General features: G+C 46.4%; 1 protein-coding gene across 1 annotated transcript in view; it reads right to left on the bottom strand.

The window, feature by feature from the left end:
- The window catches only part of LOC144138092 (4-pyridoxate dehydrogenase-like), a 236464-nt gene extending 223500 nt beyond the window's left edge, over nt 1–12964 (bottom strand). The window contains exons 1-2 of the mRNA XM_077670184.1: nt 12733–12964; nt 1410–1612 (exon numbers count right to left, since the gene is read on the bottom strand). Of these exons, the coding sequence (XP_077526310.1) occupies nt 1410–1612; nt 12733–12898 (369 nt within the window). The 5' untranslated portion in view covers nt 12899–12964. The remainder of the gene's footprint in view (nt 1–1409; nt 1613–12732) is intronic.
- Nucleotides 12965–17285: the final 4321 nt, after the last annotated feature.

Below are 17285 nucleotides of genomic sequence, written 5' to 3'. Positions count from 1 at the left end.
TATTGTCGTGTGGAGCCCAACGAAGGGCATTCACTACTAATGTCATCATCTTTAAATATCATTACATTTGCCGTGCGGCATGGGTATTACTGTCGGTCTTGATGATGATAATTTTGGACTCGCAAAACTAGAAAGCCCGAAGTCACCTAGCACCTAGGATTGTTGAATATGAAGGCAATGTCGTTCAATTAACTCCACAGAGTGCTTCTTCTAGTGCTTGTGTTCACGCCGCCGTGGAAGTAAGTTGGAATTGGCTGTGAGCAAGTGACGGCAGTTTTCACCGTTACTGTCAGCAGTTAACTAAAGCCAACAGGATCTGGTTATTCGAGCGATAGCTATTTAAACGTAACATCCGCCAATATATGTAAAATTAAATTATAGCTTTTATATTGCACTAAAAGTACAAAATCGACTACTCGAGTAACTTGGGAATAAGGTGAGTCTCTTCGTCAGAACAACGTTACCATCAAGCTGACCCCTGGGATGGAGTGGTGGTGGAAACTTTATTAAGATGTTTCGTGCGATTGATTGATTGATTGATTGATTGATTGATTGATTGATTGATTGATTGATTGATTGATTGATTGATTGATTGATTGATTGATTGATTGATTGATTGATTGATTAACGCGCCGACGCTTCACAGGCGATGAGGCGTGCAGTAGTGCACGGCTCCGGATTAATTTTGACTACCCGGGGATCTCTACCGTGCGCCCAAATCTCGAACACAGGGGCGTCCTTGCTTTTCGCCTCGATCACAAAAGCGGCAGTCGCGGCCGGGAATCAAACACGCGTCCGCGTGCTCAGCAGCACAACGCCTTAGCCACTGATCCACCGCGGACGGTTGCATTCTAAGAGCATTGAAAACATTTACAACGCTGTCTCAAGAACTTTGCACGAACAGCTTCAGATATGACAGGCAGGCCTGCTAGAGCAGTCCCTCAGTCCAGGTATCCTTGAAACAATCGGGCGGCCTTCCCTTTAGAGGCGCTGCTGGCCTCTGAAAACGGTCACTTCTGCATAGCCAATGGCTGCTGAACATGTTTTGTCTCAAAATACGTTCATATCTTAAATTTATGGCACTTCCAGGAGCTATGGGTTCGCTCCCGAAGCTACTTTGAACAGAAACTAGGAATCAGTTCTGCGAATGGTTTTGTTTGTACTTTTTGATTGAAAATACATTAGTTAGGACGGAAGAAAAATAATTCTAGGGTTATAGTGCTTGTACATCAGTTTTTGGACGTTAATAACAATGCACCGCTCCATGTAGGCGGTGTCTTAAATAATTAATATTTAAGTGTCACACAATGTTTTTTTAAGTAACAGTATAGCAAGTCTCGTTAACTTTTAAACTTGAAGAAACGTGGAAGGTTGGACAAAGCACGGGAATAAAGTGGAACGGTACTCACATTGTACGGGTACGAAAAGCAAGCGTTTTGTTGAGGTAGTGTGTAATACTCCCAGCTGTTACTTGCGTTGGCCAAAAACGGTGCCATAAAAGGAACTTGCAAGTCGAGCGTCTCTTCGCCACCAGCTTCAAGTAGAAGTACGCTATACGTTCCGTTTGCAGACAGGCGGTTAGCGACAACACTTCCCGCAGAGCCAGCACCAACTGCAGAGGAACTTCATTAAGAATTTTACCTTCCGACACAAAATTACACGTTCACGACTACACTTACACCCGGGAGTTATAAATTGCCCTTAAGTCCTCAAAGCTTCACGGTGACATTGTACTTTAGTTACTTCACGAGCTAAAGGTTTTCACACACTAATATGAATATTCTTGTGCGCTCCCGAGTCCCTCCAGTGTTATATTTCTTTAAGAAAACATGATACAGTTGATGCACGGTTCGAGTTAACATTCAAAAAACTCAAATAGATACTGACGAGACCGCTGCGTTTGTACTTTTCAGCATAATTACCTCACTGTAATGTAAAAAGGAAATAACCGGAATCAATAAACATTACGTCGCATTGTTTGTTAAGTCTCCTCCACGCTTTTGTTTTGTCCATTCGACCACGCAGAGTTGACCCGATCAGTTTATTCTAAACCACAACAATGTAGCTGCTGGCGCTACTTTTCTTATTTTATTTTGTTTGGTGCCGCTCACGACAGCGCGAAGAGAAAATTTTAAAGACGATAGTCTTTCTTGGGCTACTTAAACGCAGAAATTGTGGTCTGTCTGCCTATCTATCTGTCTGTGACTCGATTCAACAACCCGGATAAAGTGAAACCCAAGCTGCTCAGTAGTCGTAAATACTCAAAGCCAAATCTAAACGTCTAAGTCTGGTGTCAGTGTTTATACTTGTCAACATTGTTGAAGAACAAGACATTACGCAAATATAAAGAAGAAAATCAATACATAAGCGATATCTGCGGTGTTCCTTTACTAAAAATTAAAGATCCTTGGTTTTTGCGATACCAAATGAAAGTCTACATCAAGGCAGAAAACCGTCGACTGCTGTTGCCAGCGCGACCTCCTGGCGTCATTTAAGAAATGAAACGGCAATAGCAATGAAAGGTTCCACTAGATGGGATCCATGTTCCACTTGAAACGTACGTGGGGTAGGGCAACGTTGTTCTATAAACGTTGTAGTATCGTGCCTCAATTCACGCGCGTTTCCGCCGTATACGTTAGCGTTGGAATCTAAACACCCGACTTGGAGCAGTGGAACGCGGTAAATTTAGATTGACTTGAGCAAACCTCTAGCCTGTTATCTTGGGAGGAGAGAGACGGGAGAGGGACATCATGAGAGCTGAGCAGGAAGGAGAAGGGAGGCTTTTACTTGGCAGGGGCGCCTGTCGACAATCGTCTTTCGGCGAATTTGCAACAAAAGGAACAGATACGCGGCCATTTCTTCTTCATCTTTTGTTTTTTATCTACTGTATTCCCATCTCCCATCCAGTTTTGAACCAATACGACGCCTTTTGTTATACAGTCGATCCTCGGTAATTCGAACTCGAAAGGGCCCTAAGCTTTGTTCGAATTAAAGAAGTTCGCAATAACTAAAGCTAAATACTCACAAATTTGCCGCTACCGCAGCGTAAGTTCGAATAAACCACAAGTTCGGACTAGGCGAGTTCAAATTAACAGCGTTCGGCTGTATTATTTTCTTCGTAGAGTTCATCTCGTGCGGGTGTCCCGTCAAGCACAAGTGGGCTTCACTGGTGTTCACCAGGTGCTTACAGGGAGGTTTCTTGTGCATTACACATATTGTCACGGAGTAAAAGATGACACAGTCGTCTTCAAGGAAAAACAAGTTTATTGGTGCGAACTTGTGCTCCCCTAACCACTCACAAAGTGCACACGCGGTGAAGCAGCAGGCGGTGAAGCAGCAGTCGACAAAGTGACGTGCGTTAGCGAGCGTCGGCTATTTGGAAAGCCGCGGCGTCTGCTCTGCAGGCTTTCATCTTTCGGCGCGAGTGTTTCTCGAACCGTCGACTTACATCTAGAACATTGTAGATCACAGAAGATTGTTCGAGGCTAGGGACGTTAGCGCGAAACGCTCTCCATATCAGAATGAGATAACCCCTGCGGCATAAAAATAAGGAATGGAACACACGCTTCGCTTAAGACACAGATAACACATCCGGGCACGGCTGGGCAGTAAAAACAAAACATAAACAAACAAACCCAATACCTAGTTCGCGGCATTACTCCCCGTGTAAGAGTGCACCGACCCAGTGCTAAAATAAAACGGCAGTACGCCCAGCAACAACAAAAAACTGCCTAGTAAGGTTTCACGTGAACCACGTGGACGACTTCGGGTTGCGTGCGTCGTCGTGATGTGCCGGAATCACCATCGGGGATCACTTCGTAGGTACGTTGGCCAACACGTCGTAGAATCCGGTAGGGTCGGAAATACCGTCGAAATACCGTCACTGAGTCCGAGTCATCGGATGAGAATCCAAACCCACACACGATCCCGTGGGTGGTACTCGGCGTCTCGGCGTCCGAGATTGTAGCGTCCGGCATCCACCAGCTGCTGGTCCGTTATACGAACTCGAGTGAGCTTGCGGGCCTCCTCCGCACGTTGAAGGTATCCTTGGACGTCGGCGTTGAGGTCGTCGCCTTCTACGTGCGGAAGCATGGCGTCGAGCATCGTAGTCGGCCGTCTTCCGTAGACAAGCTCGAACGGTGTCATCTGCGTAGTTTCCTGGGTCGCTGTGTTGTACGCAAACGTGACATACGGGAGGACTTCGCCCCAAGTCTTATGTTCAACGTCGACGTACATAGAAAGCATATCCGCAATAGTCTTGTTCAGACGTTCTGTAAGTCCGTTCATTCGGGGGTGGTTCGCCATCGTTTTTCGGTGATCCGTGTTGCGGTAGCGTAAGATTCCTTGCATAAGCTCCACAGTGAAGGCCGTTCAGCGGACCGTGATTAGGACTTCGGGGGTCCATGTCGCAGCACAACTTGGTTAATAAAGAACTTCGCGACTTCTTGTGCAGTCCCCCTCGGAAGAGCGGCCGTCTCGGCGTAGCGCGTCATGTAGACAATCGCTACGACAATCAACTTGTTCTCGGATTGTGACTTAGGGAACGGGCCGAGAAGGTCCATTCGGATCTGTTGGAAGGGCCTCGATGGGACGGTGATTGGCTGCAGAAGTACGGTGGGTCTCATCAGTGGCGTTTTTCGTCGCTGGCTGTCACGGCAGCTGCGGACGTAGTGAGTGACGTCAGAGGTAAGATGGGCCCAGTAGTACCTCGCCTTGATTTTTCCAATAGTGCGAGCTGTGCCGGGATGTCCTGAAGACGGATCGTCGTGGCACGCTTCCAAAATTTGGTCACGAAGGTGCGCGGGGATGACAAGGTAAGTCGTTCTTGTTCCGGGGCTGAAATTCTTCTTCACCAGGGCGGAGTTTCTCAGCCTGGCCATCACGACGGGAAAAGATGCAATTACAATTTTGATGGATTCGCAGGCGGCATGCCGCAGTTACCAACGAGGCCGCATCAGGAAAATGGTACTTCAAATTCTTAAGAATACTGCCCACATACCATACCTGAAACGCGGCTCATCTGGATACCTGGTCACGAATCTCTCGAAGGTCATGAGGCGGCTCACGCCGCTGCCCGCACGGTTATACACCGGGCCATTACCATAGCGGGACAAACACCGCTTGCGGCCCCCAAAACAGAACTGCTTCTCAGTTATGCTGACATTCTCATTTACTACCGTCAAGGCCGATGAACCCTTCTGACTCCGCATTCCAAGTTAACATGAGCATAAGCCACCACACTTCGAAGACTACAGACAAATACGTACCCCCCCCCCCCCAAAAAAAAAAATTCTACTCCATGCGATTTACCCCACCCAATACCCGTCTACCTGCAATTTCTGTCCAACGCACGGTATACTGTACCACCGGATTTGGGAGTGCCAGAAGACCCCAGGCCTTGCCCCAATAACCTCCCTCTTCTACAAGCAGTGGGCGAACCGCCTGACGAGCCCGGATTTTGGGATCCAGCGTGAACTGGTGAAGAGGGTCTGGACCGCCAGCCGAGCTCAGGGTATCCCGGAATACGGAAGCCCGCCTTCGGGCGGGTTCCCCCGGTGGGTGCCCGCGCGTGTGCCCTCAAGGAGTTCGAAATAACGAAAGCTGAATACTCATAACGTTGCCGGGACCGTAGCGTAAGTTCGAATAATCCACAAGTTCGAATTAGGGGAGTTCAAATTAACGGCGTTCGGCTGTATAATTTTTTTTGTAGAGTTCATCTCGTGCGGGTGTCCCGTCAACCACAAGTGGGCTTCGCTGGTGTTCGCCAGGTGCTTACAGGGAGGTTTCTTGTGCATTACACATATGCCTTGCGCAAAATCCTTCAGTAAAATGTGTAAATAAGCTTAAGGTAAGCTTCTATGTACCCAGAAAAGTAACGCGGAAAAGGCGACTTCACGAAGACGAAGGCAATGGGTGATTGCTGGCACTACGTCCCTTTACTTCAGAGCCACTTTCTGTACTATCCACAAACACATTGGCGGGAATAAAATATTTAAGAGAGTATTCAAGCAGTCTGATGTTTAGAGCTCGGGAATTTTTATTTTATTGTATTTTTGTCCGTGTGTGCCTGCCGTGCTTCCTGCTGTAAAGTCAGAACTACGACTGTGACGCTATTCCCGCGCATTAGGCGCCAGGAGAGCCGTGAGCATAAGTCTCTATATACTAGCTAAAAAATAAATTCTTGCGGCCCTTGGAATTCCTTACAATCATAGTGCGCAAAAGTAGAAAGCGTAGCAGTGGCTCTGCCACAAAACAAAGGGGACCTTAAGGAACTGAAAATTTTACAAGAGGACGTGACTTCCACTCTTAATTACCAACGCTGGAAATCGGTCCTGTTGCTGCATCACACATTAAACTGACTGTTCCGCTTGTTCGACGAAACACTGCGCTTTGAATCGTTCACGAGGCACATTGTATCCACCCCTATTAGAGCAGTGTCTACCCTCATCTGCAAAATGCGTCCAACTCACAGAAAGAGCTCTTTTTTAGAGCTGAAGCCTAAATAAAGGAGTAACAGTACACCCGTTTACCTAGTTTTGCATCTGTCCGGGGAGTGCAGCCGGATTCGTAGTCATTTTCACACCTAACTAAAATACAGTCTAGTCCACTTATAACAATATCCAAGTGCCAAGGAAATCCCATCGTTATAGCCGATGATTGTTATATGCGGGTTGCTAAATAAAAAGACGTAGCAGAGCTCCAAACATTTTATTTGCATGCAAGCAAGGTTGTACTACTAGCTATTTGTGTAAAAGAAGCCATACTCGGTCAGTTTTCTTTGCTGCACATGAAGCTGGCGCACATCTTTTGCAAGAGCATCTGTAGGTGCTTCACCTAGCTGAGCGAAGGGCCATTGGTCGAAACGAAGTCCCTGAGAGACTACCACGCGTTGGGCCTCCTGTGAAGGTACTACCCGAGTAGGCTGTGCAACCGCGTCGTCAGAGTTGTCTCTGCCACCAATGTCCGCAGCACGTATCCGCGCAACGATCGCCTCTTCAGTGAGGCACTCAGACGTTTCCAAAACACCGGCCCTGCCATCTGATCCGCGGAAAAACGAAGGTAGTTGAAGAGGCACCCACTCAAATTCAAAGCAGCAAGCACGGGGACGGGGCCACAGCGGCGACATCAAGAGGGGTGTTTGGAAGGAGAACTGTTCCCCTCCTTCTCTCGCTTCCTCGTAAGCTGCGCAGTTGACTCGTTTTCTGAGGGGTGCACGGGATGCTAGGCGCATAGCGGCGCATGGTGTCGCCGTGGTTGGCGTGGAGAGCCGGCGGCACCTCGCATTTTCGGTGCTTTTTGTAACCCGATTCAATCGTTATATCCGATATCGCGGCACTGGAGCATTGTAATAAGCGGTTTATTTTCCCATGGAAAGCATACAAAAGCGGACGGTGCCATAGCTGTTCATCATTATATCAGATATATTGTTATAAACAGTATCGTTATAAGTGGACTCGACTGTAGTACAAATATGAACGAAATTAATCCTAATTTTCCGAGAGCCTATTGCATTTACGGTAAACATGTGATCTATTTACGGGATACTGAAATTTGTAACTGTATTTATATCGAAACTAAAAGAGCCAGTTACTGGGATTACGACTAAAATCATTTTACTTCGGAGTTTCGTTAGAATGCCTATTTGCACTGCATATCAGCGACTTTGACATATTAATAACTATTGCATTGTTCACATCCCACTTCTAGTTAGATGTAGAGGAACTGTGTATTTCGTGTATTTATCATTATCTTTCATTGCACTGAGAGTGTTGTACTGATATAAGAACAAGTCTTGCAGCTGCATAGTATCTACGGTAATTTTCATGCAAGCACTGAGCTCTACGGACGGCACATGTAGGAATAATGTGGCGATAGCGATAATAAATATTAGAACACCTACAAAACAGTCCACCGCATCAAACCATTTGAGTATTCGGTTGCAGCCGCAAAGACAATCCCATAGCAGCTATCTCAATACAGGTTTCGACACTCCACAACTTTTCTGGGCATAAAGGTGCCATGGGAATAGCGATAACCATTTCGATCTCATAAATACCTCCAACGTAAAAAAAAGAGGAATTCGAGAAATACCTCCAACGTAAAAAAAAAAAAGAGGAATTCGATCATCAGTATTGGAAGAAAATGAAAACTAATAAAATTCATTATAAAAGAAAGTGGGGCCATGCAGACAAAATACAAGTTTGTTTTATTCGAAAGCTTTCGTGTTTTATTGGCGGTGAGATGTTTGAGTGGCTCCCCCTGGCTCTGATGTCAGCTTAGGGACTCGCGCCGCTGCCGTCTGCTGCACTCATGCCGCTGCTACTCTCGCGCCTCTGTGATCCACTTGGGAGGCACAGCAGTGCCTTTGCTAGAAATCACCCGCTCTGATGATTTGGTACATTATAAAGATTATTTCCAGTAATTCAGTTATTTTGCCAGCTCCTGACACATCTGAATAATTTCAAGCTGTACCCCGAACGAGTTTGCAACACACGAGGAGAGAGAGAACAACTTTCTTAGAGCATCGCTGGGAATATCGTGTGTAACTTGTCGTTTACAGAATATTCGGAAGGTTCAGTGCTCAGAGCTCCTCGATAATTACTCAAAGTGTGAAGGCTTCCATAAAATATTTTTGAGATTCTCTTATGAAGACTCGACAGTCTAATGCTACGCACCAAGCAGCGGGTCCCTACACGCGCATCGCACAGCAGGAAATAAAATGGCTGTCTTTTATTTCTTTCGCTGTTGTTTAGTTGTATCAGATGAATGTTTTGTTCTGTGCTCAACGCGTTATTTTTCTGCGCCGTCACAAACGTCTTATTAGGAGGTTTGGGGATGTTTGGGAGGCTCACAAAGTTCGTGTGAATATTTTTTTCGGGCTGTAAGGCATACAGTACCTTCTTCAGAATTTGTCTTTCGTTATGGCTGCGGATAAGAAAGTGCATATCCGCAGCTTGCGTTATTTATTCACAAGAAAATGCAATAAAAAGGTTAGTGCTACGCAACCGCGAAACGGCGCAAACAGCGTTGTCCAGAGTACTCAAAGGTCGCTTTTGTGCCCCGAATTTCTGTCGTAACCGCCGTTGTCGTAACGAACTGAATATAACCCCAAACATTTATGACATGATTACGACATGATTATGACATGATTATGACATGAAATCCTCGCTAACGAAATCGAAACCGTTGAGTACGCCCAAGCAGCTCTTTATTGCTTTTTAACCCCTCCAGGCGTAAAGAACAAATCCTGGCCTACTCCGGATGACGTTCGAAGAATTGAAGAAAACTGCTGCTGTTACTCGATTGTCCTGTACTGCGGAGCCCGTCCACTAACCACATTGATTTTGGTGTTAAATAAAATTTTCTCCTCCTCATGAATGCAATTTTACTACAGCGCATATCTGAATATTGGGAAGATGTGGCTTTGGGAAATCAACAGAAATATCCCTCCAGGTGTGAACAAACATAATTATACCGTATTATTACCATACACGCGACTCATTTTGATCGATAAGCCTCCATACTGGTTAGAAGCTTGGTATAAGACCATCGCGCGCCTAAGCACAGAGCAGGTTATTTGGAACTCAACCTGCATTTTTGTGCGCCCCATTGTGCCTGTCGGCAAACTTTCATGCCATGACAACGTGAAGTCATGTGATACAATATTTTGGAGTGCTCGGTAAGATTGCAAAAGCTGTTTTACCGTACATACAATTACCGGGAATCGTAATGCATTTTGCCAAAGCTTACAGGCCCGAAGGGCTGGCATTTGTTTTAGTCTTGCATTTTCGCTGTTTTGGGTTAATAGAATCTGGCTGTTCCCTTCGTTAGAAAGACTGCTGAATACAGAAACTGGCGCCTAGCTCCGGCTCTTCGCGCTCCGTAGAGGACCAGCTTCGCAGGAATGAGGCGACGCCAGCAAAGTTGTTTCTTGCGGAGCGGTATCAAAAACTATACTTTAAAGCAAGCCTTGAGCTAGTGTATGAAATTTTAAGTCTTTTATTATGATAAAGTGGCGCACACGCAGTGTATGGTGTGGACAAACATCGAAGTAAGCCACGCGCAAAGAAACAGTAGGTAGAGCGAGCCAGAGTGAAGCAGACGACAAATGCGAGAATGCCTAAGCCGACGTCACGGAGGCGCGCTTCGCAGCGCCACCCATGGTCGCACTCACCGACAATAGTGCCCCCAGCGCTTGTTCGGAAGCAAAAGGTGCTTTATTCACGGCGAAATTAATCAATTTAAGTTAAAATTTTGATTCTCCCGCAAAAATCCTCTGTTTTAAAGACGTCTGCAATGACACTTTAATAACGAGTCTTAAAGCTAAACTTCGTGTCAAGCGGATATTTGTTTACCCTTAGCCAACCCAGATGGCGCCACCACACCGCAGCAGCCCGTTTTCTGCCTTTGCTTTGTTTTTGACGGTAGTATTTGTACCTGGGTTGTTTTTGTTCAGGGAGAAAATAATCGTTTCATGAAACATGGTGCTCGCTAACAGATGTGGTCTCGTAAGACACCGTCGCTTACGCCAATCGGCGGGTGTCGTCTGAGGCAACCCCAATGCACCACAGCGCCGTGCAGCAAAAACAAGCAGAGTTCGCGCAGTACCAACAGCAGTATGCATCGGTACTTCTATTTTTGCGTGTGCTTTCGTAACTTCTACTGTTTATCCCACTATTCTTAATGGTATAAAAAAGAATGTGCCCTAAATTTAAACGCAAATAGCTCGTTCGACATGCTTAAAAGCTCTGCCTAATTTCCGTTTGCTCTTACTGGCCTCTGCCAATCGCAGTGCTGGCGCGTGTGACATCATAGGTTCTGTTTCGGGAAATGAGCTAGTCGGTCTCATGGCCATTCCGTTTTTTTTTCTGATTATATAGCTTGTTTGAGTGAAGTTTACGTTAAGAATGGTGTCAGTAAGATTCTAACGATGAAATCTTTCGAATGAACCAAAATTGGGTTTTGTCTGCATGGCCAATTTAACGCTGAGCAATCGAAACTTACTAGCAATTTGGTCAACGAAATGCACAGTCACTACATCAGGAACACAAAGAACTTCCCTCCAAGATGACATTAAGGTTAGCTTAAGTATGAAAAACAATATTTTGTGAGACCTTGCAGAGCAAAAAAAAAAACATTCGACCATTTGCTAGGGAACTCTCGCATGGAAATAATGTTCTGGGTACTCTCTCTCCTTTATTTCAGAATTTTCGTCACACCTGGCTAAACCACGTGCCGTTTACTTGAGCATAATTATTATGTCGAATCCGTAAGCGGCCAATGCATCAAGGAAGCAAAAGTCTTCGACGAATTCTTTTGTCAATCCTTACTAGCATACAAGTTTTAATCTCATGGTGACAAGCGCCGGAAACAGCTATTGGGTGTTTTTATATAAGAAAAATAACATTACAAAAATTGCTTTAAATGTCACATTACCTCTTTTCAATGGTGTAGCCGCTCTCTAAAGTAGTTATACGTCTATTGCCGCGATATCATGGGTAAATTTACTTTCGGTACACTACAACGCGCAGGGCATAATCGGCGATCACCCGTTCCGTTCACTCGAGCGACTTCATGCCCCCGCGGTCCATATTTCAAATGCGAAGCAGTATTCAACGAGGAGACCTCTCTGACCGTCTAAAGTGCCTTGTGTGTCACACTTTCACTTCCAAAGTGAATGCTTTAAAAGTTTCCCGGCACCGAGATTGGAACCTGGGTCTTCTGATTTTGAATTCAGGCACTTAGTTTACTACACAACTGGGTTCTGTTTGTTGTTTTTTCTGATGGTATACGTGCATCTTTTTTAATGCCCGAGGATTTTTGCAGCCTGGATCATCACCATCGCCACTAGCCTATCTACGCCCACTGCAGCGCAGAGGCCGTTCTCATTAATCTCCAATTACCCCGGTCCTGTGCTAACTGCGACCAATTTATCACCGCAAACTTCTTGATCTCATCTGCTCATCTGACTTTGCCTGGATAAGCAAAAAAAAATTACGGACTTTACGCTAGCGGTTTGCAAAAATGCAAAATTGCTCCGTGTCTCCCACATTTTGTAATTATGGCGGCCCTGCAACTATGGCCACCATAGCATAGTAACGCTGCGCTCATAGCAATCATGATGACCCACTTGTGTGCGATCCAAAGCATGATAGCACAAGGTTAACTATTTACAAACAGAGTAATGAGCCATTTCCCAATGTTACCAAATATCACACGTATTCTGACAAAGTTCTAATGAAATGCTCTGGCAACGAATTGTCTTAAAACACTGTCTCAATGTCATTGTATACAGTCGGCACGTAGGTTACCGCTGATGCTGCCCTTTGAAGATCACTTCTGTAAACTCGTTCGGCAACGTGCTTCGAGCAGTGCATTTCTTAAAAGGAGGTCTCCGGTCAAAGGAGTTTTGTTTCTTGAATGTGTCCATCTCAAAAAAGCCAAAACATCTTCGCTATGTGATCCGCTACTACATGCATGGTTCGCCCCTGCAGCTTTTAGTTTGCATATGACATATTTTCTTACAGTCTCCTGAATATTTAATTGTTTTTAATATTGGAGACGTAGTGTTTCCCATCACTAACTTCTTCACAAACATTGGTAGAGCTTAACCTAAATCTTCCAAGGTATGTGAGGGGGGTCACCGAAAACGTGATTGGTAGACGGTACCTGTGTACTACATTCCGCTATGAAACATTACTGTCACTATCGGTACAGACAACCAGCTCTCACCCACTACGAAGTCGTAGCACTCGTCGAAGGGCTTTTCTGTGGTTGAGGCTTGTTCGGACACTACTGCTTCACCGTTCTCACTTCCAACACTTGATGCATCTTTTGAAGCCATACACACGAACATTTCTAGTAAAAAAACGCTTAAGGTTGCTTTAAGTGCACCCATTGCTCGTTTTAGAACTTTACTTTTGGACCTTCTGCTGAGCTCTACTTATTGATGCACATAATCTGGAAAGCTCCCTTCGAGTAAGGTTCAATCTGTTTCGCATGTTGTTTATTTATAGGCGCCCTTATATAAAGGTCATACTGACGTCAATTAGATTGTCAAACTGCTAAATAATGCCATGCCGACGACACAATTTCTGGCTCATCGTTTTCGAATTCGTTGTACAAAAAAAAGAACAGCTTGTTAAACCTCCCCGAAGCACCCCTGTCATCAAGTCACCATCTACAAGAGGTGTGTGTTTGTTCACTACATTTACAATGGCATTTAAACGCCGGTTCAGGAATTTGTTGTGGTCAGAGATAAACGGTGCCGAAACGCCGTGGGCAAACAGCGAAAAGAAGAGAAATAACGATTCTCAGCTGATGCGTATTGTTCAACAGCAAATATACCTACCTGTCGCTTGGCGTGTAGGGCACCGAAAAAAAACAGCCTGAGCGACGTGGAGCAAGGTAACAACTTTATTTGAAAAAGTTGGTAACTGGGAAGAAAAAACTCATTTCCTCTTTTGTGCATGATGATGAGAATCCTTTGAATGTTCGTGTGGCTTCCACTATTGTTAAACTGCTGTAAATCTTCATGTCAGCATGATACGTCACTTTTATCAAAAGAAGCCCTGCAACAGATAACGCTTGACCGACATAACAATTTAGAGCCGTGGGATACCGCCATCGAAACCTGAATTCTAACGTATGTCGAAAAAAGTGCGAATGACAACTCGTGTTCGTTCTTATCCATGTCCACAGCAGCGATATATGCATGTTGGAGAGACATAGTACGGCCCTTCTACGTGACGAACAACATCTACACACTCAGCCTGCATCAGACATAAGTTCAGGACGATATATGTCGTTAATGCGCACCTTTTCCCACAGTGGCTAGCTCAACCTTCACCCCTGCACCGCATTTAAAATCGCTATATCACTGAAGGCAATTTCAACACGCGTCCATTTCTTTCACTTCCACGCCGCACACTATGATGCTAGCTCATCAAGCCTGCCTTCATTTAGATTAGTTCAAGAAAAAATACAGGCAAAGAGCCACCGTATGACAAAGCTTTCTCAGAATACCGCATGACTTTGAGGTACAACTCACTTGGAAAAAATCAGAGGACTCATGAGCACCGCCATTTTTTTGTTTGTGCGTTTTAGTCGTCAACTCTTCTAGGTCAACTCGGTCAACTCGCGTCGTTCCGAACAGGAATAAAAGACAACGCGCCTCGCAGCATTTCTGCGGCAGAAGTGTGTCCGAAGATGCCGTCCTGCTCCGTCTTCAGCAGTGTTGTTTACAAATGACCTCTTTAAAGTTACCGGTGAGGCCGCAGTAGCGGCAATCTGGCAACACTGACAAATAGCAAAATGGCCGCCGTTGCTCACGTGCATGCCTCAGTGACGGTACTGTGTCTTATCTAGGCACACTAATTTCCCCCTCTCGCTATAGTTTCCTCTGTTCTACATAAACGCCATGACTAGAGTGCCGTCCGACGGTACTATAAGCGCTACACTAAAGTGACATCCAACGGAATTTTGCAATTCACTGTCCCTAAAGTAATGTCCCGTAACGTAACCTAAACAACTAATAGAATGCAATCATTTCAAACACGGAACACTAACCAAACCCATAACAATTGTACTTAAAAATTAAAAATAAAAACAAATCAGCGCCCTTCCACTCTTCGAACAAGGATGATCAGCAAAGCTCGGCGCAGTGCAAGGTACAGTCGACCAAATCTTTAATTGGCGTGCGCGAGCGGTGACTTTTCATGCGTCAGCGCCGTATGACGGAAGCCAAGTTGCAAGCTGGTAGCAATTAACTGCACGCTCAAACACCGCTCTCAGCTGAGCCCATCGTCTGCTAGGCTGTTCCTTCTTAAAGGAACCCAGAAAAGCTTTGCGAAGGTGGCAATCAAATGCATTCAGGTGGTAGAACACATAACGGGGGATTTTTGAGCAAAGTGTGTGCTCCATACGTTGTGCAGATAATTTCTAAACAATTATTGAAGATCGCCTTTCTCAGCCGATGAGCGCGCAGCCGCAGCGAGGCGACCGTGGCTGACACAACGCCGACCGCGGCTGATGCAATGGAGATCCCGGCTGACGCAACGGCGAGGCGCCCCCCTGATTCGGCCCATCGTCGGTCGCCGGCAACGTCACTGCCATTGGCTTCCGGCTGCTCTTCCTCCTCCCTGCGCGATCCCGAGGCAAAAGCGGGTCTGCAGCGATTGACGCGTGCCTAGGCGCAGGAATGTAGCTAGCGGAGAACGGAAGTCGAGCGTCGCGATGTCACATGGCTATTCCCAGTGTTCCCAGCTGCTTTGAAAGAAGCAGAGAAGGAGACACAATTGATCGGCAAGGGGGGAGAGGTGCACTTAATTGCTTCAGGCGCAGCTAATACTGAATGTAGATCAATAATTCCAACGGCATTGCATCGCTTTATTGGTACTACGCGACAATAAAGACCTTTTGTAACTTTTACAAAAGGCTTTTCTGGGTCCCTTTAAGACCGTCATGACAGAAAAATCGCCGCTCGCACACGCCAGTTTGATTTTGACGACTGTGCAAGTGCACGAAACAAAATACATTTGTTTGTCATTTGGACTGAGGGTGTTCTCTAGCTAATTAAATGAATGAAAATTGAAATAACTGCAGTTTTACTGTAGGGGACAAACCTGGGCCCGTCCGTTTCCCTCTCGTGTATTAGGCATCTTACTGTCAGTGTCCCAAACCAACCCAAACCGTTCGAATACGGAGGACAGCAGTCAGGTTGCATCGGGCCATGAGACATCCAAGTTGAAGCCCCGGCCTCCCTGGTAGACATCGTCTGAACACCAGCGCACACCGGTCTGGGGGACAATGAGCAGCACGAGGACTCATGTCTCGTGCCGGTGCCAGGCTCGTACCCTACCACCGCGCCAGGTCAGCCAGGGATCAGTTCATCACGTACCATGATATAGCTACGCATTACCACCTTACTCGCCGTCCACACTCTCCTGCCCATCCTGAGGTAACCAACCACCAGGAGCGCTTATGGCAACTCCTGCAGGCGAACTCCTTGCCCTGCCGAGCATTCCTGCACCGAATTCGTCCCTCAAACTCGCCCTCGCCGAATTACCACTCTGCGGGGAATTAGCCACGCTGATCTACTCTATGTGGGCCTGCCCTCAAGATCAATTTCGCTCCATAGTAAATGAAGAGCAGTGGGAGGGAGAGCTGGGCAGTCGGACCCAGAGGTCCAAATACTTCCGGTCACCCGTGCTGTCAACGTCACTGCCGCCCTCAAAGCGGCGGCCACAGTGCTTTCGCAAACCAGCCCAAGGGTCAATAAAGTGATTTTCTCTCTCTCCCCCAGAAGGACGGGTATGTCAACAGTAGCGCGTGATCTCACCCCCCCCCACCCGCAAATTCACGCGTAAAAATGATAGGGAGGAGATAGATGCCTCACATGGCAGCAGTATAGGGAAATGTCACTAGATTAGGTAACGTTCGTATAGGGGGTGTTCACGTGACGCCACCGGGAGCGCTGCAGCGAGCGGATGCCATGTTGCACTTCTGGTAGCGCCAAAGCGCGAGCTGACGCATTAGCCGCCTCTCTATCTGGCAAGCTCAAGAGGCCTCCACGCCTATTTTGCGGGGAAAGTTTCCTTTCGCGACAGCCCTGTTCACATCTCTAATTATTGTTGGTTTACTGCTGCTATGTTTGATGTTACTACTAATATGAAAGCAGCGTCGAAGCATTGCTAAGACGAGCTACGCTTGTCTCTACGCCGCGAAAACCGTCGCCGCTACGAAAATACACTCGCCGGTTGTGGCTGTGACCCGCTACAGTTTCCGGCAGCAGACTGCATTCAAGTATAGATTGAGTGTCTCGAGGTGGATTTGCGTGACATCTACGAGCTCCTCGTCACAAGGACCAACTTTCCCAAGGAGACAGAAGATCAAGAACAAGGAGAGCTGGTACCCGTGCAACTTCGTCGTCAGCTGACGGGTAAAAAAACCGTACGTTAAATTTGTAAACAAAGACGAAATGGTAGTTGTGGGAAAGATCAATCACTCACAAGCATGTCGCTAGTGCCACTGACAGCTTGGCTGCTCTTGAAAGCCGACGGCGTGTTGTGTTAGGGCACTGCTTGTGCATGGCAGACCTGGGTGAGACGTGCTCGCACACGGCGGCTCTTTTGTTTTATTTGGAGATGTGGCTACAGATCGAACGAGCGAAGTCGTGAACTGATGTTAGCAACAAATCCTTTCAGCCGGCCTACTAACGCAAGGTGGAGCCGTCGCCCATCGCCGACATAAATTTTTGTCCGCGCAAATGCTACGCCATCAACTGA

This window comes from Haemaphysalis longicornis, unplaced genomic scaffold, assembly GCF_048455015.1.
Source record: "Haemaphysalis longicornis isolate Haplotype H1 unplaced genomic scaffold, Haemaphysalis longicornis Haplotype H1 scaffold_5, whole genome shotgun sequence".
In the NCBI taxonomy this organism is placed as follows: domain Eukaryota; kingdom Metazoa; phylum Arthropoda; class Arachnida; order Ixodida; family Ixodidae; genus Haemaphysalis; species Haemaphysalis longicornis.
This window is presented reverse-complemented; position numbering and strand designations above follow the sequence as displayed.